Source organism: Melitaea cinxia, chromosome 1 (genome assembly GCF_905220565.1).
Source record: "Melitaea cinxia chromosome 1, ilMelCinx1.1, whole genome shotgun sequence".
NCBI lineage: Eukaryota > Metazoa > Arthropoda > Insecta > Lepidoptera > Nymphalidae > Melitaea > Melitaea cinxia.
This window is the reverse complement of record NC_059394.1, coordinates 20,563,940-20,591,902: the sequence shown is the minus strand read 5'-3', so window position 1 is coordinate 20,591,902 and position 27,963 is coordinate 20,563,940. Positions and strand designations below refer to the sequence as shown.

The 27,963-nt window shown below is 36.2% G+C and overlaps 1 protein-coding gene across 1 annotated transcript in view; it reads right to left on the bottom strand.

The window, feature by feature from the left end:
• Positions 1 to 478: 478 nt before the first annotated feature.
• Positions 479 to 27,963, bottom strand: part of LOC123654755 — a 43,369-nt gene continuing 15,884 nt past the window's right edge. Inside the window, exon 2 of the mRNA XM_045590643.1 lies at positions 479 to 1,359. Coding sequence (XP_045446599.1) covers positions 479 to 1,359 — 881 coding nt within the window. The remainder of the gene's footprint in view (positions 1,360 to 27,963) is intronic.

The following is a 27,963-nucleotide window of genomic DNA, read 5'->3' as shown; positions in this document are numbered from 1 at the left end:
TAAGACGCGACTGGCAGAGTTTAAAAAATCACTCAAGGTTTTTAACTTCATTTGCGTGCTAGACGTAGGAGGTAGATAAACGACACACAAAGCCAACTTCTCAGATTTACCACAAAGATCAACATCAACAACAACCCATAGATCCTCGCCTGCGCTCTCCCAGTCAGGCATTCTCCTTGAATGGAGTTCTTTAGAGACCGCCAGCAACACTCCTCCCCCATCCTGTTTGGACGTGGCTGTAATAACTCTATCCCTACGATAAATTACGTAACGAGAGTCCATCAGTTCAGAATTATTTATATTACAATTGAGCCAAGTTTCAGTAAAAGCTATCACCTTAATGTTAGACATAAGAATGTTATTGTAAACGTCATTCGTCTTTGTCCTTAAGCCCCGAACATTCTGATAATAAATATCTAATATAGCCATGAGGTACAAACATAAGCCAAAGCAAGAACAATAGAATACATTATATGAATCAAATAATAAGCTTCAGACTTTCATTGGTTCGAATTTGAATAGCTTGACATTTTTCATCTTTACGAACAAATATCTTTCCATTACGTACCCAAATGTATTTATATTTATTCTCTTTCCCCTTTATGCGCGCCGCAGCATGAAGAGCCTTGTTTGCAGGAGTTAGGTGCTCAGCCACGTAGATAGGCACACGAGTTCCAGCAATACCAAGATGTTTAGAACTCAACTTGTCCTCTGGGTTTTTCCTGTTGAACACTGCCACTGCCGCCAAAAGTGAATCCCGCAGACGAGGACTTTTAAGCTTCACCACTACGGGACGAGGTCTGTTATTCTCATTAGAGAGTTTAGCAACACGAGTTGCATGAATTATATCGCAGTCATCCAGAGAACAACCAACAGTGCCTGCAAGCTGTTTCGCAACGCTACAGACGTTTTCAGACCTATGTTCAGGAATACCGTTGATTTCAATGTTACTCTCCCGCAAATGCTGTTCAGCTACAGCAAGTCGTCGAGACAGCTCAACAATCGTGGATGACATTACGGAACCAGCAGCTTCCAGTTTAGTAATCACTGACGACTTTTCCTCGATCTGTTTTTTTAGATCTTCAAACTCATTGTTTACAAAACTGATTGAATCCTGAACCGCAAGCAAATCGCCTTGTATAGATTTTAATCTGTCAGTGACTCGACGATCAATGGCCATGTGAAGAATACTAGTAACTTCCTGCTTTATGATTGCCCGCAGCTTCTCTTCAGAAACACAGTCGCAGCCCACAGATGACGGTTTAGACACAACATTGATTACACTACTATCAAAATGAACAACCGCTTCAAGCCATCTAATTAAGTCAGTCCGGTAGGCAAGTTGCAAGAAAAACGAAACTATTGCAACATATTTATTGAATACAATTACAATGCATTTTTAAGGTCATAGATCGTGGCCCTTGCGAGGTTCACTGTTTGACCACTCGACGTTAATAAGTAACAATGCGTCGTCCACCCGGGGACCACCTGTCGACAACGAGTGGGCGCTGAGCGACGAGGCGCCCCGGTGAGGCTGTAGTGAGCTGTGACCTTTAATACTAATTATATGACAACTGTGTTCGATGTGAGAACAATAAATGCGGTAATAGTGCCCTGAATTTGATACCTTTGTTTGTCGCAACTGCGGGTCCCGTGGAGCCGATCAGCATTTCTCCGCTCGTCAGGCTGATGCAATATTTACGAGTAACGTAATCATTTCCATTATCTCGCGTATTCTATGGAGCTATGGAACCTAACAATCTAATTATAAGCCAAGAATCTGTATAAACATACTAGAAACGTCAACACATTCGCTTATACTACTCTTTTTTGAGTTCTTCTACAAGGATTAAAAGCTGAAAAGAATGTGCTGTTTTATGAATGCGGCATAAATAATACATTATCCAGCTCGAGCTATGACGCGTCTGACTCCGCTCCACTAGGCGAATATTAAATAACTTCAGCCTGGGTGCTCCGCTGCGCCGCGCGTCAAGCTCCGCTGGCGGATTCAATTAGGCTACGACTTTGACGCTTACACTTGCTAGTAACGATCTTTAAGTATTTAATAGTGCACGAGACGACTACGATATATCGTTTCGAAAGAAAAATATATTTCTATTTTAGTTTTGCACCTTTTTAATGTTTTTTACCTTTGCAAATGAAAAAAAAAATGATTTTAATTACATAGACAAGTAATACGGTAGTCGGTAAAATAGTAAATTAAAAACGCATTATTAGCGTTTACTTAAAAAATTGTCGTCAAATCTCGATCAAATTTATATCAGATTACTCGACCAGCACCAGACCTAGCTTTCGATTAAAAAAAGGTCATCAAAATCGATCCACCCACTAAAAGTTATGAAGTAAGCTTCACGCTTCAGCCTGTAATATCCCACTGCTGAGAATAGACCTCTTTCCCCATGTAGAAGAAGGATCAGAGCTTAATCCACCACGCTGCTCCAATGCGGGTTGGCGGATATATTTCCCTACTATGAGTAAGGATCGCTATCAGGTGTACACGATAACAACCGGGACCGACTGCTTAACGTGCTCCCCGAGGCACGGTGGGGAGACTCACAAGGTCTGCGCAAACACCCAGACCACGGCAAACACCTGTATGGCCAATACAAATGCTTGTCATGTGCGGAGATCGAACCCGCAACCGCCAGCGCAACAGGCACAATCCATAGCTGTGACCGTTGCACACAAAAAAGTCGAATCGAGAGGAACATGCATAAGTGTATGTCTGCTCAGCTTCAATTGTGCATAGACATACTTGTAGATGTAACATTATTGCACTTCAAACAACAAAAAGTAATTCTTTGTTTAAATCGGTTTTAATTAAGAAATTATTTTTTGTGTTGGATACCCTCTTTACTGAAGAAAGCTGTAGGCTATGTTTTTTTTTTTTCAAATATTTTCGTGTTATGATATTGCGTGGCACAGCTAGTTATACTCAGTTAATGAAATATTACTATATGCGTACTATATATAATAGAAATAAAAAAAAATTAAAAAAACCACGCTTCTATAGCTAATCGTCTTAAAAAGTAGAAAATAATTTTTAATTACAAAGAGTAGAAGATCGAACAATCAATCGTAATTAAATCAATCAAATCAATCAAAATTAACTTCAAAATAAAATTATAATAAAATTTAAGTTATCAAGAGAATAATTCAATTCAGAGTAAAAAAACGTGGATCATCGGTCCTTGATACGTGTGCAAAGTTTCAAGTTAATCAAACTTCTGGAAGTTGGTGAAAATTATGCTCAAAGATTCCATTACATACATAGATACATACAACCCAAGCTAATAAAAGCGTGGTAAAAAAAACTTACTCTAAAACCCTAAACTTCTCTGAAAGTCTTAATATTGAGCCTTTAAAATTATTTTAATTCAAAATATACAATTCAAACATTATACACATATAGACGCAAGAATGAACGCACACACGCACACATGCATGTAGATACTGACACACGCACTCAAATACACAAAACACTTAATTAATCACTTTGCGTCGTATCGTAACGTGTAAATGTATTTAGCAGTAACACTCGATCCCTAGCCACTCCTTCATTTAAGCTAATGCGCCGCTGAATAACCGCCGGTACGCTGTTTGAAACAATACAGTTGGTACAGTACGTACAGTACGGTACAGTACGGTACGGTACGAGCTTAATGCTTGATTAGAAAGGATTTTTGTTTTGATATACGAGTGCATTATGCAAGGGATTCGTTCGGTGCTTGAAATTGAATTCATTTTTATTTATATGGAGCATTAGCAGCAATTAAAAATGTTAATATATACGTTCATATATGCGTTGAACTTTATTTTAACACCAACGCAAAAAGAGGTGTGTCATATAAGTTTGATTTTAATGCCTTTCTGAAGTACAGCATCTCAAGAGCGGTTGGACTGAATTCGATATTAGTTTTGGAAAGAATAATCCCTAAGAATTGATTTTCATATAAGGCCCCCGGTAAGAATAAAAAACAGGAGTAAAATTAACTGAACGAATGACCTCGTTACATATCTTGTAACGCCATCTATCGGAACAAATAGGGTCCCGGTTGATGGCGTAATGACGTTTCCTAATAACGCTATCTTGGATAGATAGATGGCGTTATTTGATTTGTTTATTTATAATTTGATATGGTATTAATCTTTTTCTTAGACTAGTGAGCCTTTTTTGTGCCTATTTAGACAGTCGATCTGAAGGAGTAAACTCCAGTCATGCGTCACACACACACACACATACACAATTTATTAAGTTAAGTCGAATTTCTTTGTTTAGTCATTTTTGATAAAAAATCTAGCAGTTTGAAGAGTACCAACTCTTTTCCAAAATAATGTTCGCTATTTTTATTTCTGATTACTACACCTACGCTTACCATCAGGTGAGCCGTAAGCTTATTTGCTGACCTAGTTGTAGAACGATAAAGTTTACCACAGAAGTGTATCAGACGGTTCCTATATTAAAATTTAAAGATACCAAGTATCCTATAGCTATATTATTGCTGTCCCGCTATCTGGATAACAATATCCGTCATAGTCCTTCCATACATATATCCATACTCATATAATTTACATTTACAATTTTACGAGGTAATCTATACAAATAAATAAAATTGGAGTGTCTGTTTGTAATATTAAAATAACCGCTTTTTACTGAATGTATATGGATGTATACATAGTATATACCTATATCACTCACACACACACACACTTCAGCCTATCGCAGTCCTCTGCTGGACATAGGTCTCCCCAAGTTCGCGCCAGACATTCCGGTCTTCCGCAATCCTCATCCAGCCGACACCAGCAATCTTACGTATATCGTCGGTCCAACGGGCCGGAGGACGCTCCACACTGCGTTTGCCAAGACGCAGTCTTCACTCTAGGACCCGTCTCCTCCAACCTAATATTTTTTACAATTTTTGTCTGTCCGTCTGTTTGTCTGTTTGTTCCGGCTAATCTCTGAAACGACTGAACCGATTTTGACTAAGGAGTAAATTAGGCTACTTTTATTTTAGAATTTTTTTTAACTGCGAACTGAACAATAACTTTTTTGTTGAATTCCACGCGAACGAAGTCGCGGGTACAGCTAGTACAGAATATGATTATTATAAAGTAAAGCAAAATGAGAGTACTAGTTCAGAACTCGTATAGAAACTCATCATTCGAGCGATTAAACATGGATTTGCCGGTTCACTGAGTTTTCACATATTGAATAAAACTATCATTCCATATTTAGTTCGGTTCAACTGCCGAAAATAATCTGAAATTTTGTCATTTCTTATCATAGTTTCAAATTTATTATTTCAATGTCTATATTTGCAACAAAACGTCAACGTTTTCCATTGTGATCGTAGTAGATAAGTTTAAAGTTCTATTCATCATCATCATCATTTCAGCCTATTGCAGTCCACTGCTGGACATAGGCCTCCACAAGTTCACGCCAAAAATGCGTGAACTCATGTGTGTTGCCCATAGTCACCAAGCTGGGCAGGCGGGTTGGTGATCGCAGGGCTGGCTTTGTCGCACCGAAGACGCTGCTGCCCATCTTCGGCCTGTGAAAGTTCTGTTGGGTACATTTTACAGTCGATAATGAAGGCAGTTTTTTTTGTATTTCTGCAGGTTTTGTGTATATATGATTGACACGGTTCGCTTAAACCGAATATAAAAATCATCATATCAAAAATTTCGTCCTAGCGGGTACATCGTTCCATAGCTTAATTGGCTAGAGCGCCGACACGGTCAGTCGGAGACGCGGGTTCGAACCCCGCTGAAGAGGTCAATTTTTGATATGATATTCAAAAATGTTTATATATGATTGTCTTAGCCGAATCTCACCTGATGGAAAGCGATTACCGCAGCTTATGGACGCCTGTAAAACCAGAAGCATCGCAAGCACGTTGCCAACGCTATGCCCAATCCCTTCCAAGAGATTTGGTCACCTTACTCACCAACAGGAGCACAATACACTGCTTGAAAGCAGTATACTACTATACTACCGCAGTCAGGATGCTCCAGATTTTGAGCAGGAAATTTCCTGCTGTACCCTATTTCAGTTACATATGTTAGTGTCCATACCAGTCTTGTGTGTTTATGTTTATTTCTTAAAAGACGAACATCAATAAATATATAATTTAGACATAATATATTATATTTCTGAGACATGACCTGAAACATACAAATGTCAAAATAAATATTACAATACAACGTAATATTCAGAATATTAAACACACTAAAGCCACGTTCAAAACGGATCGCGATATAAAATATAAATATTAAACGTTGCTAATTTAGCAACAAACACATTCCGACAAACTCCACACATCGGTAATACTCACAAAAGGAATTTTCATCGCGCTGTCCGATGAAAATTCCTCGCTTTCATCACAATGACGAGCTCGCTGATATTCGACGGAGCGACGCGACGAGCGTCGCTATGCTTTATTGAAATTTTCACATTTCGTTACAACCAAACGAAGCGAGTCGGTTCGCTCTAAGAGTTTTATTGCTGAGAATGTGTTTTAATTTGTTTGTTACGGCTTAACTTGTCTTATATTACTTAAGGCTTAAGAGTTTTTAATGACAGTAAGAATCATTAAAAAACTATAGTTGTAAATAATAATAATAAATAATAAACGCTTCATACACAACGGCCACAAGTAGGATTTTCTCTTGTGTCGGGGGTCCGGAAAACACACAATGCACAAGCACAAACGCCCAGACCACGACAAACATCTCTATGGTCAATACAAATGTCTGTCGTGAGCGGGGATCGAAATACACTCAAAGTAATAAAAATATCTTTGGGTTGGTACAAGTATTCCTCAGTGTAATGTCATATAACTGTCATATACTGTCAAATAACTGTCTACATTGTGGTGTCTAATCTTTGTCCATGGATATCAAGGCTTATTTAGGGCATATTTAGGCAATCACCGCCTGCCCAGCGTGGTGACAATGGGCAAAACACACGAGTTCACTCCATTTTGGGCGCGAACTTGTGGAGGCCTATGTCCAGCAGTGGACTGTATTAGGCTGAAGTGATTTAGGCAATAGGACCTTACCATAACCCTCGTTCGATTCGGCGTGGGCCGTCTGATATTATAATAAAATGTCGAACAGTTCATACGTAGGATAATATGACTGAAAGGCAAATTGACTGAATATTCTATAAGATCTTTTTTTTTTCGACGGCTGACAACATGCGGATTTGTTTGATGTCTGCGCTGTTCGACTGAACGTACCGACTGGTTTACACGTGATGGTAAAATCTTTCTGTGATTTTATACGTCAGACAGATTTAAATATAAATTGATATTAATGTTTTATTATTTTGTAATTATTTTATTTCTAAAAATATTTGTTATAAAATTGCTCAGTACTTTTACTCTGGTATACTATCGTTGACTGCCGTGTGGTTTCCAGCATTAGAATTTATCACCACTACCATTCTTCACGTGGTGATCTTAAGAGGCGATCGAAGGAAAATTTCAGCGGTCTCCTGAATATTATACCATCAACTACGGTAGGTTATGATATATACATAATTGATAGTAGAAACTATATTAAAGAAAGTAAATTAAATATACAATAAAAACACATAGAAAAGTAACAATATTACCACATAGTAACACTGGTAATATAGCTATTAAATGCGGGCACTTTTCCAAGAAATCGTTCGACGTAAGATGGAATTCTTGAAGCCGACGGAGGACGGCAAATTTGTATCTAAAAGGTAGAGCTTCTCGAGACGCGATGACTCGGCGAAAATCGAAGTAAAGGGGAATGTTGCTGAAATGTTCTTTGAACGGCGTATATACTTGTAATACGTATATAATGGACTCTACATAATCAGATTATTTGCTGAAGATTTCATCAGTAGTCTTTACACAGATATAAATGAATATATGTGCATATTTTGAGAATGATTAGACTAATTCGGCTTGTTTTTGGCGAAATGTGAAAAAATCTACTAAGCCCTATAATAACATAGAAAAAAAACATTCACTCATGCCTGAAAACTTTGCTTTTAAGCAATAAGGCCGCCTTTTGTAAATTTTTTTTCTACAAATTATTGTTAATGTTGCTTTATATAATAAAGTGTATTATATTGTATTGTATTGTATTGTATTTTATTTTATTGTATTGTATTGTATTGTATTGTATATTTTACTATGTATCTACTACATAACAAAAAGTAACAGAAATAGCTTTCGGAAATTTCGTAGTACTAAAAGTTAATTTTTAAAGAAAGATTATGTGTCTCATAGAAAGGTAAAAAAGTCATGTTCATTTTCCTTAACGTTTCAAACTTGTGCGGTCGAGAGAGCACTAACAAGATGGTGAGATACAGCATGTACTGCCGTGTACAAACAACCTACACTCATGTAAAACAAACAATACATCATTATGAACAGTAACACCCACATACTATAACGACCCTTAAAGATATCGTCATAAAAGCGAAATTCCCGTAAGAAGATATGTTAAAGTGTAGAACATTTACAAATTGCACACACTATTAGATTATGGACTCTATTGTCAGCTACGTAAGATCTGAGCACATACTTCACTAGACAAGTAAAACACAAAACATTCTATGACAATATGAATGTTATATCCAGAGACAAAGGGGCTATAATCGCGAAAATGGGAAAACAAAATATAACGGTAGCAAAAAAGTCTTTCTGTTCATGCTGTTAAGGACTAAAGTGGTGTAAAGATTAACGTAGGATTTTACAAGACAGGTCTTCTTTATCGTGCTCCGTTTACATGCTCTCCGAACACAGACGAACAGAAACAAATATGGATTCGAAAACACTTGTCTACACTAGGGCGCAGTAAGAAATATCCTACTCAGTCTGGAGCGGTCCGACTGAAAAATACTTCGACTGAAAAAAAAATATCACTGCTCAATAATACTGCATATCAAGCAGTGTTCTGTTCCTATGGTATGTAAGGTGACCAGGGCTCCTGGGGAGAATGAGGGTAAGGTCGGCAACGTGCTTGTGATGCTTCTGGTGTTGCAAGTGTCTATAGGCTATTGTAATTGCTTACACGTTAGTCGTAAGTTTGTTTGTTAACATTGTTTTATAAGAAAAGTAAAATTAAAAAAATTTAAATACCCCCGTCACAAAAAATGAACTCTAAAAACTAAAAAATAATATGTTAAACCTATTATAATTAATATCGTCACGTATATTATGTAAGTTCAAATATTATTTTCCAAGCGTCGTCGCGTCGGGGGACCGCTAAATTTTGTAAAGTATTTTTCCAGCAACAGCTAATTAATTATTACGAATTACATTTAGACACGAGCGATCTTAAGTTTCATGTATAGTCTACGTTCTACCTACGTAATGCCGAACGGGCAGACACGTGATGGCAGACGACGTCGACGGTTGTCGATTTTGCGAATTTTTCAGAAAAAGATCTTTAGTTGTAATCTGCGACTACACTTACTTTTCTTACTTAGCGTTCCCCCGACGCGATGATACTTGGAAAATAAAAATAAATATTTGAACTTGCATAATATAATTATGTCATAATTTATGTGACCCCTCTTTTTGCGTTGGGAGTTCAGAAAGAGATCGCTTTATATCTTTATTAAAATTCAAACGATTATTACTAACATCTCTTAATAATAAGTTAATATTAACATAAAAAAGTGTGTGTGTCAAACCGACGCACGACTGGAGTATACTCCTTCAGATCGCCTGTCTAAATAGCCACAAAAAAGGCTTACTAGTGTAAGAAAGAGATTAATACAGACACTTTTTGCTACGCTCTCGTTACGTATTCACCAGCTTACTTCCCAAGTCAAGCATACATAAAGAATTGTTACTTCAAAAATCACGTTTCTGACCGATTAGAAATATGTTCGAATTCGTACCCGAATTCTTCGTTTGAGTATGTAAACGTGGCATTAGCATACAGTGATAGGAGAGACGGGCCGCGACGGGATTAGACAGGCTTACCATGGACCCGAAGATTTTCCGATTCACTTACCCGAAGGGGCTTATTTGTTGAGCAATGTTGGCTGGCGTAAGCACAATGTAGAAAGTTGTCTTCGATTTATTTTGCGAGATGTATCATCACGTTTCGTTATCAGCTCCGCTTCATTTGCTCTGTCTGACGTTGTTGTTTTATGCGTACCTATCCAAGAAAAAAAATTAGTACACCCAAGTGTAACAACATATTCAAACCGTTCAAGTCTCTCCAAAAAATCAGCCGAATGTACTTTGACATGTATTATTTATTAGTAACCTTCTTACCTTGTTCTTATAACCAAAAGGGTAGTAATTGTCCAAATTCAGCGTTTTTTTCAATATTATTAATTCAATTTTAATGCCTTTTTTGTAAATAAGAAATTTCTTTTGACCATATATACGCTTACAAGCGTTTTTGAGTTATTTTATTTTTTATTCGCCCGTACCCTCTCCAAGCTTAAAATAACCAGATTTCTTTTCAACTGTATCTAATATTACTTGATATTCGGTCTTAGTGTGCTAACGACGTCAATTATTTTTTAATCAAAAATACCATTTTGATTATACATTAGTCGTAAATTCAGAAGACGCGTTAGAGCAGCGGGCACAACACTATTTTGTTGCGGGTTGGATCTTCGCACATGGTGCTTGTGTATTGCGTGTGTTTCTGAACACCTGACGCAGGACTTAATCCTAGTGGAGGGCGTTGAGTGTGAGGAGTTTTTTTAAATCAGCGTACTAGTTTCAGGAACTACAAGATCGTATATTTTTTTGACTTAGATGGAAATCTTTATGAATAGCCCACATGTTCCCACATATCATTATGTCCACAACTAAATATAAGTCAACGATGTAAGTAATGCGTGTCCCATTTCTGGAAATAGATTTATTATCATGATAAAGAGAATGTTTGAAGCCTGATTTATTATTCTCCTCTACTTAAGTGGTATTCACGAGCTAGAAATTGCAACATTCAGATTTTTAAGCCACTACTTTCAAACAAGCTTACGTTCCACCTATTTTTAATCGACTGCAAAAAAGGAGGAGGTTACTCAATTCGACCGTACAATTATGTATGTTCGGGGGTAACTTCGTCGTTTATGAACCGATTTTGATAATTCTTTTTTTAATTGGAAAGTAGACATCCCAGGTGTGATACCACGATAAGAAAATCAGAATCTAATGATGGGATCCTAGAGTAATCGAGGGAAAACCCTTGAAAATCCGCATAACTTTTTACTGGGTGTAACGATTTTGATGATTTTTAATTTAATTAAAAGTCGATGTTTCTCATGTGGTCATATTTAAATTTCATCGAGATCTGATTACAATTTTTGGAGTAATCTTTGATAATGCGTATTTAGTTGACTATTTTTTCGTCTACCTGCGTTGTATTACTTGTCGATGTAATAAAAGTCGGTTTTTTTCGTTTGCCAGTAAACACAATTATGCACAGAATGTTGGTAGGGGAAACAGAAAACACCTCAACTTACAGAAGATTCGAAAACGTTTTTGTAGTGACCGACACAGTTTAAGGACTTATATTTGACTTGACGATGTATTGGAGTACCTACTCCAATACTTCTAGATTGAACCTTTAATCTTCGCTTACAACAAAGGCTTGTTCGGTTCATTCCAATATTTATCGTGTTTCAGCTGCTTGTGTTTTGGATGTTTGTGTTGATGGATGAGGACTGCAGATGAGTTTGGCGCAAACTTGGGGAGGTCTATATCAAGCAGTGGACTGCGATAGGCTGAAGTGTGTGTGTGTGTTAAAACGTTTTTTCCAGGCCCTCGACATTTAATTTTTGACTTCAGTAAGACTAAGTACCATTGGGTATGTAGCGTTTATTTCTTTTGAGTGTTAGGTAGGTGTATATAAAAATAACGTGTGTACTGTGTGGCTACGGTACTAAAGAATATAGCCACCCCCTCTCTTCCCGTGGGTGTCGTAAGAGGCGACTAAGGGATAACACAGTTCCGCTACCACCTTGGAACTTAAAAAGCCGACCGGTGGCGGGATAACCATCCAACTGCTGGCTTTGAAATACACAGGCCGAAGACGGGCAGCAGCGTCTTCGGTGCGACAAAGCCAGTACTGCGGTCACCAATCCGCCTGCCCAGCGTGGTGACTATGGGCAAAACACATGAGTTCACGTTATTTTTGGCGTAAACTTGTGGAGGCCTATGTCCAGCAATGGACTGTATAGGCTGTAATGATATAAAAACAGCGAGGCGAGTTTTTGAGTGAGTTAGACCGGCGACTTTCTTGTTACTTTCTTCGCTTCTCCTGAAATGTCGCTAAATTCTCTCCGAATTCCAATGTATTTGCACATTCACCGATCAATCTCTAGATTTTGTTTGTTTTTATTTAGTGAAGCGAAAGCGTTGATTGTCATCGTTCAGGAACACAGTATTAACTTTATTTGTTTGTAAACACTCTCTGGTAAATAAAATTACAATTTCTGTTAACGATCTCTTGATTTAAAATTACGCTTCAGCCTGTAATATCCCACTGCTGGGCATAGGCCTCTTTCCTCAAGTCAGAGAAGGATCAGAGCTTAATCCACCACGCTGTTCTACTGCAGATTGGCGGATATACTGCCTACTATGAGTAATGATCGCTATCAGGTGTACATGATAACAACCTACAAGGACTAACAATGACATTGGAAATGAATACTTTTATAATCAAATAATCTAGTCCGAGTGGGAATCAAACCCGCGACCGTCGGTGTTTAGGCGCTGCCGACACGGCACACGCACCATAAACCAGAGCGGTCAATTATTACACTCGAATATTATTCAATCTCTTTTATATAAATCAATTATTTGTTTCAAAGTTATTATTTTTTTAACATTGTTATTTTCTTTTCTTTAATACCCTTAAACATCCCATTGCTTAAAGGCAGTTTTGAAAAGGAAAGGCGTCAAAGCTTGATTTACCACAACGATAGACGATAATTCCTGGTACAAATATGAGTTATTAATTAGTCTTTCAAATTCATCTCGTACGGATTTAAAGAATGATATCTTAAATAGACAGGTCTTACATAATTATATAGCATTTTTAAAATTGTTTATGAGAGTAATGCGTTGTAAGTACCTTTTCCAAATAAATTTGAATTACCGCCATCTATGAAAACATATTGTTACTACAAGGTTGGTATAACTGTAAAACGTTGTTAGAGAACAGCTTCTTTTATTTTCCCTACTAAACTACAGTTTAGGATTCACAATGCTAAGCGTAGTATTTGTATTTAATACTAGATGGCGCTGTTAGGTATAAATCTTGAAATGATAATAAAAATTACAAATTACGAAATTACTGAAAAGTGATATTGTAAAGAACGTTTGAATTTATAGCTTGTCGTTACTTGTGGTTTTACTCAAGTGAATGTTATTGCTTAGTACTCTGCTTCTAAATAGGGCGATATTTTAATGTCTAAATTATTGCCAGAAATCTCTATAAATAAAAATGGATCACTAAATAATATGTTGCTACGTAAAGCAGAACTCGAGAACGGCTGGAAAAATTCTTATGAAAAAAATTAAGAAAAACGCGCAAAAAATAAGATATTTCTAAATCCAAACACAGGACCCGTCAGCCAGACCGGTCGACCCGTTTATGTTGATACAAGTTTTATCGTTCACGAACAGTGGATTTCGTATTTTTGCTTAACATAATAATATTTATATAATACTAGCTGTGTAGTGTGTGGCTACGGCACTAAAGAATTTAGCCACCCCCTCTCTTCCCGTGGGTGTCGTAAGAGGCGACTAAGGGATAACAATGTTCCACAACCACCTTGGAACTTAAGAAGCCGACCGGTGGTGGGATAGCCATCGAACTGCTGGCTTTGAAATACACAGGCCGAAGACGGGCAGCAGTGTCTTCGGTGCGACAAAGCCAGTACTGCGGTCACCAACCCGCCTGCCCAGCGTGGTGACTATGGGCAAAACACATGAGTTCACGTTATTTTTGGCGTAAACTTGTGGAGGCCTATGTCCAGCAGTGGACTGTATAGGCTGTCATGAATACTAGCTGACCCCGCAAACGTTGTTTTGCCAGGAGTATAAAAAATAGATGTTGGTCGATTCTCAGACCTACCCTATATGCACAAAAAATTTCATAAAAATCGTTCCAGCCGTTTCGGAGGAGTATTTTAACTAAAATTGTGACACGAGAATTTTATATATGATATTATCTCAGTCAATTGAAATATATATTGAAACAGTTTCAACATAATCATACACTAATAAAAGGACCCTTGATTGAATAAACGTGTAGAAATATGTATTATATATTGTTGTAAGTAACACGTGGCCTGATTTACAACTAAGAAAGGAGAAAATATTCTATATTGGTAAGAATACAAGTAAAAATATTATTGTGTACATTTTCGGTCTCGGTTGTTATCATGTACATCTGATAGCGATCGTTACTTATAGTAGGGAATATATCCGCCAACCCGCAGTAGAACAGCATGGTGGATTAAGTTCTGATCCTTCTCCTATATGGGGAAAGATGGGAAGAGCCCAGTAGTGGGATATTGCAGGCTAAAGCGTACATTTTTGAAGTATATTTCTAATCTGACATAACCCTCTGGCGTCCCCGCGCCGGAGGATATCCATGATGGATTTTCCCCACGTTAAAAAAAAATAAAATATAAAAAGGCTTTAATCCTTCTTTCAGTAAGACATGCATAAACAGTTTTAGTTCAGTACTCCTACATACAAAAAACATAGACTATCTTGTATATATGTAGATGGTTTCTTTTTATTACAGATCAACTAGTTTGTTTCCAATACCTTCACGCGTGTAGTTGAGTTTCTCTGCGTGTGACGGACGATAGTAAATATGTATGATGCCGCTGTTTAGAGTCCTTCAGGACAAGCTGATTACGTTGATGTTTTTACTGTAAACAAATTCTGTTTCGTTTATAAAACGTTGTTTAGAAATCGATCGTTAGAACGTCCAATTCTTAGATTGACGCTGCATAATGATAGACGTCCTACGTATGCTTTCAGGTTGTATTTAGTAATTAAACCCTACTCAATTTTTCTGGGTAGGATAAAAATTCTGACTAGAAAATACACAAAATTTATTTAAAAAGCCAGTCTACGAGAAATATCTGTTCTTATCTGTTTGTGTCACACAAAGTTGTTCTCGAAAGCGAATCAATCCACAAATCATGTTTATATATTAACTAGCTGACCCCGCAAACGGTTCTTTGCCATATATGTTATTAACCCGCTTACCCCCCCCCCCCCCCTTATAACTTAGGGGTATGAAAAATAGATGTTGGCCGATTCTTAGATCTACCCGATATGCCCACAAAATTTTATTAAAATCGGTCGAGCCGTTTCGGAGGAGTTCAATGTTTAACACCATGACACGAGAATTTTATATATTAGACTAGCTGTGCCCGTGACTTCGTGAATTTAACAAAAAAGTAATTTTGCAGTTTGCAGAGTTATAAAATAAACATATTCGTTTGGATAAGGATTAATACTGAACTAAAGAAAATGGCTTTGAAAATAAGGTAATAATGTTTTAATGTTATTGTAAGTCAACCGTAAGAGGTAAAGATATGCTGTCGCGGACTTTTTTGTAGCCTTTTTATAGATTTTGAATTCGCTAGTACGTTATTAAACTATGTCTTAGCTTGTTTACGCGGTCCTTCGTTGATAGCTCGCAGTTGGCGAGATTTTTTGCGACCTCTTCAACATTTATGGCCGCTTTTCGGCTAATTTACATAAAAGCATAATAAATTATACACTTAAAACTTTCTCAAAGATCACTCTTTCCTTTGTTGGAAACCGTATAAAAATCCGTTTGGTAGTTTTCGAGTTTATCGCGTTCAGACAGGAGGACAGAAAGATGCGGCCGGGGAATTTCTTTTTATAATATGTAAGGATAATATTATATAAATTTCGTAGGATACGTTTTAAATCAAAGGGTATAATGTCATTAAATTTAAAAGTCAAGTGAGAAATATGAAAACGAAGTCGGCTCAGCAATAAACACTGTGGCCGAATTTATAATAAATTTCAATTAAGCCGCGGAGGTCGACAGTGACAAACGACGCGAGACCGCTCGTGATAAATTCGCTGGTACCATTCCGACATCGGCAAACACGGGAACTGGACCTGGTTACGAAGATAACTAATTTTACAGCCAATTAACTTTATTTTAATTGCCACACAAAGAGGCCTATAGGCCGCTTTAGTTTATTGCTTGAAATCGGTAGTAGCTTTAATTTTAAAAAAATAAAGATCACTTTAAAAATTTAATTTATATAATGACCATTCAAAAGTCCGCTTGGGGCCTATTTGAATAAAATTGTTTTTGATTTTTTGATTTTGATTGAATAATTGCAAGTGTTAATAATATTGATGAATGATAATGACGAACAGATTTAGTTCGATTTTTTGCTGTATTTAAATTCTTTCAAGAGAAATATGCAATTAATTGTATAATTTTATTATGAATATTGACTATTGTAAAGGAATACGCATCACAGTCGAAAGAATTACGCCCTACGCGGTAAACCTACAAACGCCCTGATCACGCCAACTAGCTGTATATATTACACTATTTACAGAAGCTTTTTGGAACGAAATTCCTTATGGGGCGTTATGAAGTGGTACCCTAGCCGGCAAAAAACGTCCGTAACGTTAAAAAAAGCATAAGATTTTTACGTATTGTCAATGAGTAAAAGATTAGTATTGATTTGATATAAAGAATAATGTATTAAGTTCCTTCATCTACTAATAGATGGCGTTGTGCGTCCGAGTAAAGACTAATGTATTTAGTTCCTTCATTTACTAATAGATGGCAGTGTTCAGTCTGTTAAATCGTACTGTCAAGATTATTTCACAGATGTACTTAACAGATCTAAATTTTGTTCCACTCCGACGACGCTCTAAGCCGAGGTGCGATCTCGCTAGGAGACACCCTTAGGGCGGGCGTCTTTCCCCCCCGAGCCCTCCCAGAGGGCTCCCATTCTTCCTTCGCGGCCGGCTTGCCTAAGTGCCCGGCCCCTCTCACCGGTGACGCTGTAAAGGCCGCTAGGGCCAACAGCACTCTTCGATTCGAAAAAAAAAAAAAAAAATCTATATCAAACCAAAAAAGGTTGTAATACTCATTCAAATCATTCGAAACGATACCTGTCAAAAAGTACTTATTGATAGTAGTGAGTAAAAGTATCGAAAGTTAAGTATCGATATCGAACGGTAATGTATTCGATACCCCAATGTTGCGAAACTTTTTACGTTTACCTATCGCCACTGCTGGACATAAGCCTCCTCAAGTTCGCGCCAAAAATGGCGTTAATTAACTCATGTGTGCTGCCAATAGTAACCTTCATTATTATAGCATGCGATAATATTATTATATATTTTTATAAATCATTGTAAATAAAATAAAGGTGTAAAAAATTATATTAAAAATGTGTACCAGATTTTTTTTTTTATACCTCGAATAGAACTTGAACTTAATATTTTATAACGAGAAACTTCGTTCCTATCTGGTGTCCCACGACACCACGGGGTTTTTGTTTTGACGTGAAACGATTACGTAACGGCTAATAAAAATTACTCGCAGCTGATTGATATCTAATTCAAAAATGTTTTTAAGATCGGCTTGAATAGAATATTTTTTGACCTTTATGATTTGCTGTGATAAAAATAATTGTATATACTTGTTTAATATCATTTTACTCGTATTATACACGTCTGCAAAATATTCCCGAAATGAACTGGACTGGAACAGCCGCTCGAACCCTACAGCTGGGCTTCGTCTTACTCCATGTATGGGAGTATTATGTCTTATTCTGCTTGGCTGATAATCTTCCTAGTCGGAAGACCGATTGTTTCCATATAATCCGACTTTCCGAGCGGCAATCGAGGCGTTAATATGAATTTCCTATGTATGTGTATACCTGATGGAAGGGCGTAATCGAAATACATGCATAAACATGCCATTTAATTGGTATTCAGTGACCTACATCCAGGCAGGGTTTGATCTAAACTAAATTGAGAGACGCAATGAGGTCAGAGTCGACGCTATTGACTTCCTCTAATTATACGTACAATGACGATTGTATATTAGTTAATTACATAATGCTTGTATATTATATAACTGTGTTTACTAAAAAAAAACGACTTCAATTTACACCGACAAGTGATAAAATGAGACATCATTAACGTTACTAAGGGTAGTCGAAAAAATAGTCAATTAAATACGCAATGGTCAATTGAATCTCGCTTAAAGTAATAAGCATTAGCTTTTGAATAAACAAAAGGGCATAGAAATCGGTACAACTAGTAAAAAGCTATAAGCTAACAGATATCGAAAAAACTATACAGTAGAATTTAGAATATTCTACGTTATTTGAAGTCGGTTAATAATTGTGAATAATTATTATACTAAGTACAAATAATTCGTACAAATGAGTTCGGTAAGCATTGATAATTAAATTAAAAATTAAAAAAAATAAATAACGTGTCTATCTATATGAGTCGGCTATTACCTATAACACAAGCCTTAAGCTGCTTATCTTGGGAACATACCACATTTGTACAGGCCATATGTTTGCTCTGGTTTGGATATTTGTGCTAATATTGTATGGATTTCCTCATAAGGGTAATCGATAAGAATATTGAAAAAGTGTCTATTGAAGCAGACATTAATCTTACACGTATCAAAGTAAATAAAAATGAATTTTGCTAAGCGCATAGTTCGAGAATGGCTCGACCAATTCGGCTAATCTATTTTTTGTGTCCTTAAGGCCTATGGAAGGTTTTAATATTAAAAAAAAATAATAACAATTTTTACTATTAACTTTTGACTGAGCGAAGTCTGTCCCGGCAGCTAGTATATTAATAGAAATAAAAGTACATATTAAGCGATGAAAGCCATTTTAAGAAGAAGAAGACATAACACAACATTCAAGAATTTGTAATGTAACGCTTAATGCGTTACATCAGAAATTCTTGAATCATATGTTCTAAAATAAAGTTAAGTTCGAAGCAGACTCGGTGTGGTAAAACTTTTTTCAATATATTCCTTCATCGACGGGTTCAGCGAGAAGCGTTGGAGAATGTTTAAATTGCTTTATCTAAAGCCCTGAGGGTACTTTCAATATTACAAATGCTGCGGCTTTCAACTTTATTGAATGTTAATTTTATAACTTATTTCATTACAAGGTGTACATATGAGTTTCAAATCCTTTTTTTTATAAATCTTTACAATTGTCATAATTAATTATTTATAGTTAAAAGTAAAGCTACCATCGATTCAGAATTAGATTATGAAAATAAGGATCGGCAAGAAACTCTGCAGTTACCCTTTTGGAGTTTACTTGAATGGAAAACATATGAGAAGTAAAAATGTACTGAACGAATGACATCGTAACGTTTTTGTGCACCATATATCGGAATTGGGTACCAATAGATGGCGTTATTTGATTAGTTTATTTACTATTTGATATGGCTGGAGGCTGGAGGAGTAAACTCCAGTCGTGCGTCGGAGCTGACACACACACTTGTTTCTTTTCGTCTGTGTTTATACGTTTCAGAGGAAACTCCTCTGAATTTTGAGACAGAAAGGATCCTCTTTCTTTGCTTATAAAAGTAAGAAAAAAAAAGTTTACTTTAGACCACACGACTGAAGTAAAACTTCTTTAGCAAAAAGCCCGCACAATAGTTTTGCACTGTGTCTTTAGATATACGAAACGTAACTGGCTATGAAAGAAAGAGAGAAAGAAAAAGAGTGGTTGCACCCCTCTCTCGCTCCGTCCGTCTTACCCAATCACACTTTTGTAACACTCTCGTCACGCATTCACCAGCTTACTCCCCAAGTCAAAGAAATTTTACTTCAAAAATTAAAAGTATTTGTATAATCATTAAAAACATACCTTATTATGATTCGAAGCGCAATTATTGTTATTAGTTTGCGCCTACGTATGATACATTGCCTCTGGATGTGACTGAACGCAATCTAGGCAACGTACGAGGTCGCCGCTGTCACTTGCATCTACGCGTAAGCGGTAAATGAGTCGCGCTCGGCCTCGGACATCACAAGGAGATGATACGACGTACTGTATGAACTTGCTAGCTGTTGCGTGCGACTTTACTCGTTCAGATATGGCATTGGCATGTTTTCGTTAGTATTTTAAAGTAACTTTTAAAGTAACTTCCAAAAAAGGAGGACGTTCTTAATTCGATTGTTTTTTTTTTGTAAGTTTTTTTAAGTTAGTTACTTCAGAACTTTTTACAGGCTAAACCGATTTTGATGATTCTTCGAAAAATGCCGCTTCTCATGTCATCTCATAAAAATTTAATAGAGATCTGACATTTAGTGTTTCAAGCTATACGTAATAATGCGTTTTTACTTGACTATTTTTTTCGTCGACCTACGTTTAACTTTTTACTGAGTTTACCGGTTTTGATGATTCTTGTTTTAATCAAAAGCTTGTTGAAAGAATGTGTCCCTTAATTTGATTGAGATCTGATGACTATTTTTGAGTAATCTATGATAATGCGTTTTTAATTGACTATTTTTTATTCTACTTACGTTGCATTACTTGTCGATGTAGTTGAAGTCGGTTTTAATCGTTTACGAACACACACAATTATTTTCTTTCTACTAGGATGCCATACAATCACGGCCTCGGATAGCAAATGTAGATAATATGACGTTCTAGCTAGTTATACTTAGTTTGTTTATGAAATCCTTAAAATAACTACATCGCTTAGCTATAGTGAAGAAAAGATCCAAGTACACTTCACAATACGATCCACGATCGGAGAGATTTATTCGTATCTATGGGATTAAACTTTTTTGTATGGATGTTTATCCTTGTATATGCCCCATCTTGCGACCGTTTTACCCACAATCTTCGATCTTCCACGATCTTCAGAGACTATTTAAACCAGAACTTTAGAGCGGCTATGATATCGATTTGATTGGACATTGACGAGTAATCTCCTAACTGTAGATCCTAGCTAGGAGTAATAAAATAAAATATATTTATCCAAATTTATATATATAACTAGGCAGGCAAACAAGCGTATGACTCACCTGATGGTAAACGATTATTGTAGCTTATAGATATTTACAATACCAGTAGCATCGCAAGTGCGTTCCTGACCCCATCCCCAATACCCCCAGCTCTGGTTAACTTTCTCACCAACAGTACTTTGGGACCAGTATTTTTAACTGTCATCCTGTGTAAGGTCGAGGTACTACCCCAGTCGGGCTGCTACATATATTGAGTAGGAAATTTCCTGCTGTGCCCTACCTCAGTTAAAATAAATCTATAAAAAAATGTTAAATCCAACTATATCATATATATTTTATATCAAAAAAACCACACACTATTTATGTTTAACCCGCAATAACGATGATAAATTTAAATATAATGAAGCAACGGTCGTCTGTAGCACAAATTTATGTGTTTAATTAACTCTTAGCTCGACGTCCCGGAAATTAATTCTAAATGTATCATCACCATATTTTACAACGTATGGATAGAAGAACGTAAATTGTTGCCACATTCGAACTTAATTTGTGTTAGCTATACAAAAAAAAAAAAAATACGAGAGACTATACATAAAACCCAATGTTCCGAAAATCAAAGCACAAACCCGAATTCCCAAAACATTTTAAACATATGTACGCCTTATTTAAACATTTTTCACTAGCTGAACCTCAGGGGTTTCACTTGCATTAAAACTTTATATATAACTTTATACACTTGACATGTAAATGGACTATCCAAAAACAATTTTTTTTTATTCGAAGAAGTAGTTCTTGAGATTAGCGCGTTATTAAAATTAATAAACAAACAAATTCTTCAGCTATATATTATTAGTGTGCAGAACTCAAATGCGCGACTATTCCATCATTGTCAAATCAATCGGTGGTATTAACATCTCTTTTAAATCGCATTAGGGTTGATTTCCTCGCAGAATGCTACATTAAAACCGAGTTAACTTGGTTAGTTTCTGGACGAGACAGATTCTGGTGAATGTAATCACATTACTTATTTTTTGTTTATTTTTATTTTTTTCGAACATGATAAATATTATGAAATTATTACGCAATGTCTTGATAGATAACTGACTATATATGAACATAGGCATTCACAAGTTCGCGCCAAAAATGGCGTGAACTCATGCATGTATTCCACAGTCACCACGCTGGGCAGGCGGGTTGGTGACCGCAGGGCTGGCTTTGTCGCACTGAAGATGCTGCTGTTGAGAGGCCTCAGAGACCGTGCACGATTATATCTGTAGTGCTTTTCTGCGCGAGTATTTGATGGTTAAGTAGTACATTTTTTATACTACTAGAAAAAGTCAATAATAGTTCTGTTTGCTAGTAAGCGAAGAAAACCGACTTCAATTACATCGACAAGTAATACAACGTAAGTAGACGAAAAATTAACAAACGCCTAGTGCGTTTGGTAACTTGATTCGCCACTACGATTTTCGGAGGTTCCCCTCGATTTCTCTGGGATGCCATTATACGATCCTGGTTTCCTTATAATCGTACCACCCTTGGGATATCTCCTTTCCAAAAAAAAAGGTTCAGCAAAATCGGTTCACAAGTGACGAAGCTATCCGCGAACACATAAAATATATATACGGTCGAATTGAGGTCGAAAATCCTCCTTTTTTGAAGTTGCTTAACAATCATACATATAACCCATTTAAATAAAAGTCAGGAATCGCCCCTGGTTTGTAAGCAATATCGCTTCGAGTTACAATGTTTATATTTGTACACATCTGATTGAAAGCGTCGGTAAAACGGAACCAATTAATATTTGAAATTTTAATTAATTTCCCGTAATTCTATTTTAAAGCTAATTAAACCCCAAGTAAAGCTTGATTTTAATACGCAATTAAGAAAACCTCGCAACGAGTCGACAGTCTCATTGTCAGTTAATTATTTTTCGCCGGGTCTGTGTTCAAACTACTAAGTCTAGGATTAAGTACGAAACTCGTCCGAACTCCTTTAAGGCAAATCTTTTGCACTTTAATCGGGATTTAGAAGTTTATTGTTATCAGTTGGAGTTCGCTGCAGACAGTTTTACAGCAATATTGCTTAATTTATTAAGACGTGTTCGTTGGAAGATATTGAAGTTTTAGCGAGATGATTCATTTATTGTAAGTATTATTTTCAAACTATTATAATGTTATAAATAGTTTTGAGTGAAATTTTAAAGGTAATAATAATATGGCTGGTTTGTTGGTTCAGTTGTCAGTGACCGCGTTTTCTTGTTATGGTCCTTGAGTATGGTTGTAATACTGACATAATATTTATAACTAGCTGTGCCCGCGACTTCGTTCGCGTTGAATTTAACAAAAAAGTTATTGTTCAGTTTGCAGAGTCAGAAAATAAATAAATTTAAAAAATAAAAGTAGCCTAAGTTAATCCTTACTACATCAGCTATCTGCCAGTGAAAGTCTCGTCAAAATCGGTCCAACGTTTCAGAAATTAGCCAAAACAAATAGACTGACAGACCGACAACTAAAAATCGTAAAAAATGTTATTTAGGTATATGAACCGTTTATACATACATATGTATTTAGTTAAAAGCGGTTATTTTAATATTACAAACAGACACTCCAATTTTATTTATTTGTATAGATATGAATTTCTTTAAAGATATCGTATCACATCTGTTGTACATCTCAGCTGTCTGTTACTGATCTATATCTCTTTCATCTGCATATAATAATTAGCAGTATTGACATTGTTAAATTTAAATATGTCTAATAATGAATATAACCACGCGTTGGCGCAACGGTCACTGCACTGGTTTGTGGCTGTTGCGCTGGCGGTTGCGGGTTCGATCCACGCACATCACAAACATTTTTATTGACCATACAGATGTTTGCCGTGGTCTGGGTGTTTGTGCAGTCTTTGTGAGTGTCCCCACCGAGCCTCGAAGAGCACGTCAAGCCGTCGGTCTAGTTTGTAATCATGCTCACCTGATAGCGATCGTTACTCATAGTAGGGATTATATCCGCCAACCCGCATTGGAGCAGCGTGGTGGATTAAACTCTGATCCTTCTCCTATATGGGGAAAGAGGCCTGTGCCCAGTAGTGGGATATTACAGGCTGAAGCGTAAATGAATATAAATACAAATAAATATCTCTTACATTAACACACTAACACAATGTCATCTGCTCCTAAGGTACGCAACGTAATGCTGATGTTACAGGTAACAGCCGATTGATTATAGATAAATATTCTTGTTATAAATATGGAAATAATACATATATAAATAATACGCCCAAACTCAGGTGGGTATCGAACCCACAACCCACGGCGCAGAAAGCAGGGTCACAAAGAGCGCAGTCGAGTCAATAATATTGCATCTACGTCTGTAAATATTCAACAATAATAATGATTTGGTAATACAAAATAGTGATTGAACTAAACTGCAGAATTTCGTTTGATGTTCTCCTAGGTTTAGTGGCTCCGCGGTCCACTGCGGTCAATTTGCTTTCATCCGTTGATGGTTCCGTTCTGCCTGAACGGTTACCAATAGTTACACTGAATTTAGTTCGAAATACGATTATTTCAAAGGATTCACAACACTAGCTAAAACGTGGCTTTACATGCATTTAATCTTTATATTTCACTTTCGTCGTTCTGGTGTAATGGTGCGTCTGTCGTGTCGGCGGCGTCTAAACACCGACGGTCACGGGTGGATATTTTTTTCAGGTCAATTGTGGATATTTTTACAAATATTTATTTCAGGTCTGGTTGTATATCATTATGGGTCACGCCATCGTGCCTCGGAGAGCGTCTTAAGCTGTCGTGTGTCGATTGCTACTCATTGTAGGGTATATAGCCGCCAAGCCGCAGTAGAGAAGTGTGGTTGATTAAGCTCTAATCCTTTGCCTACATGGGGAAATAGGTCTATGCTCAGCAGTGGGATGTTACACGCTGAAGCGACTTTCTTATAACTATCGAGATGCAATGTATTCCATATTGTCACATAGTACTAGATAATTTATGTATTACGATGTAATAAAGCCTAAAATATAGGCTATTTTACCTGTAGGCATCATTACCCTATCCATATGTGCTATTTTTATATACTGACAGCATGCCAGGTTCCACAATTACAGCTGGATTTTAATTAAAAACGATTATTTCATACGTTTAGCAGTTTTAATTAAGGTCTGCTCATTAATCCGTACATCTAAAATTCGTCATTATCATGAGTTAATACGCAAAACAGGGCGCCGATAATGAGGGAAATACCCATTAAAAATAGAGCCTAATGCCTTTTGTTCCATTAAACATTTAGATGGATTGTATTATTTAATTTCTGGACATTTTAATGAATAAACTATTGTAATTAGTTTTGTATTAGACTTTCTGTTTCTAGATATTTAATTTTCGAATGCGTAACGCCAGCTTCTTTTCCAGATTTTTTACATATTGAATTTTTTGGATTCAGTCTGTAATATCCCATTTTTGGTTATAGGCCATTTTCTCCATGAAAGAGTTAATTGAGCTATATTTATGGAGTTATATAACTTTATTTTTTTAATCTAACAGATTTATTATTCCTTTTATAAAAGAGGGAGGAGGGGGGGGGGGGTTCTCCCAATATTACGTGGTTAAATAATGCGTTGCCAGGTTGCGGGTATATTCTCGGGTGTCAGGTTTTTTACCCTTGAATTAGTAAAGACCTATTATTAGCATTCGTACATTGATACATATCTACGCTTCATCGTTATGATTAATATGTAATTAGTAGGTATAACAATACTGCATGTCCTTGTTGAATATATTATTACTGATGTTGGCAGAGATAATCGCCCAAAATTGGATATGCTTGGGTATGTTTGGCAGTTATTGGTCTAAATAATCCATAGCAATCCAACGTGATGCTAAACGTTGGTCGTAATCCATTCCTTGTAATTTCAAGCGCGTGCTTTTGATCGAATATAAGCGACTAAATTTATTTTATATTCTTTATTGCAATAAGTAATTTTACAATAGTCATTATAATACAGGAAGTAGGCAAAGGCAAACTTATCTCTAAAAAAGTTTTCTTCCAGTCAACCCGTGATATTACGCCCATATTTATTACGCCCTGTGGCCTATGTATTGCGTTATTTTTCTGTTTCTTTTTAAAGATCACACACTCACTTACATTGACTATGATGAGATATACGTATTACAACATTACAAAGTATACTTTGTAAGTGGGGAGTGGGGGGGGGGGATTATAGGATTGTAATTTTTTTACAGCTGATTGATATACATATTTGCAAGCATTCAATACTCTATACATGTATAAATAATAAGGCTACACTTGGAATCGAACCCACAACATAAAAAATATAATAAACGTCAATTTGACCACTTTCAGTATAATATATAAATGTTTTTATTTTGCTATACTTTCTAGAAACGTCTATAATTTTAATATCAAACTGACACATTTTTCAAATCACATCAAATGAGTCATTCAAGCTTGTGATTTCATCTGGTTTAGATAAATGAAGTGTCGTGACACTTGAAGTGCTAGGTATGTCGTCATTACATCGTTTTTCGTTCACATTATAATTCAGTTACTTTCATAGTCGAGTGTTTTAAATTTTGAGCAGGATTTGTAATATAATAAGTTGAAGTCAGTCAGTCAATCCTCGTCAAGTCCGTAGAAAATACAAACGTTGGGTTGTCTTTAATTTTCCTGGCATAACTACTGGGTTGGACGGTATAAACAGGTGTATTGATATACAGGTTGTTCGACTTCTAACTGCGTCCCTTCAAATGGAGGGTTCTGTAGGTGAAATTGATCACGTATCATGTAAAATAATCCTAGCTCAGTAGTTTTCAGTTATTGGCCATAATAATACATAATTATAATTGGAATATTTAACTATCTATATATTACAGTTTACGATATAACCCAATTATTAGGAAAAGATTGGCCAACTATCAGCAGGGACAGAGATGAGTGGCAAGGACTGGAGAAGGCCTTCACCCGAGGAGGGGTCCATATCCAATAGCAAAAAAAATAAAATAAAATAACTTACTAACATTTAGACAATAAGCAAATCATTCATACCTACTGCATTTAGACAATAAGCAAAAATATTATTAATAACTAACCAAACACTAACAAACATTTGAAATGGAAATTAAGGATGAGGAAATAAAGGCTTTTTTATTTTTTTAAATTTTTTTTATTTTTTGTTATTTTATTATATTACAGTTTACATTATATACATTTGTGTCTATTCGTAAATAAACGAAATAATTATGTGATAATACCCCACATCTAACAACATTAACTGGATTGGGAAAGTTAATCGACAGCGTGTACCTCGTGTTGGATCAACGTCCATATTTGCCTTTAGGGTAAAATTAGAATTTATCGCGTTACAGCAAATATTGTCAGCGATAGCCCGCGTCTATATGACACTGGTGAATACAAACGCAAATACGAGTTAAAAGCTGCACTGTTATGGGCAATAAAAATTAATAAAAACCGCGCCCCGGAGGAAACGTTTCAGTTCGCTACCATCTGTGTCAGTTTATTGTGATACAGATCACAGAATAGGAATTATGCACAGTGATACTGTCGCTGGAAGCCGTTAGCCTTCGTTATAGTTTGTCATTTAATAAATCTTTAAAAAGGTTCAAACCTTTCAACCAGTATATATACACCTATGTACCTAATTGTGGTGTAATGTGTGGACTTAGTGATGCTGTATTTTATGCAACATGTTACTAATTTTGTACTAAAACACAGTTTATATATTATTTTTCAAAAGAGTAACTGTGGAGTTTCTTGCCGATTCTTCTCTGCAGAATCTACATTCCGAATCGGTGGTAGCTTTACTTTTATAAAAATAATAATTTAATTTTTAAGTTTTAATTTGTGAAATGATGATTCGAAAGTGCTCTTA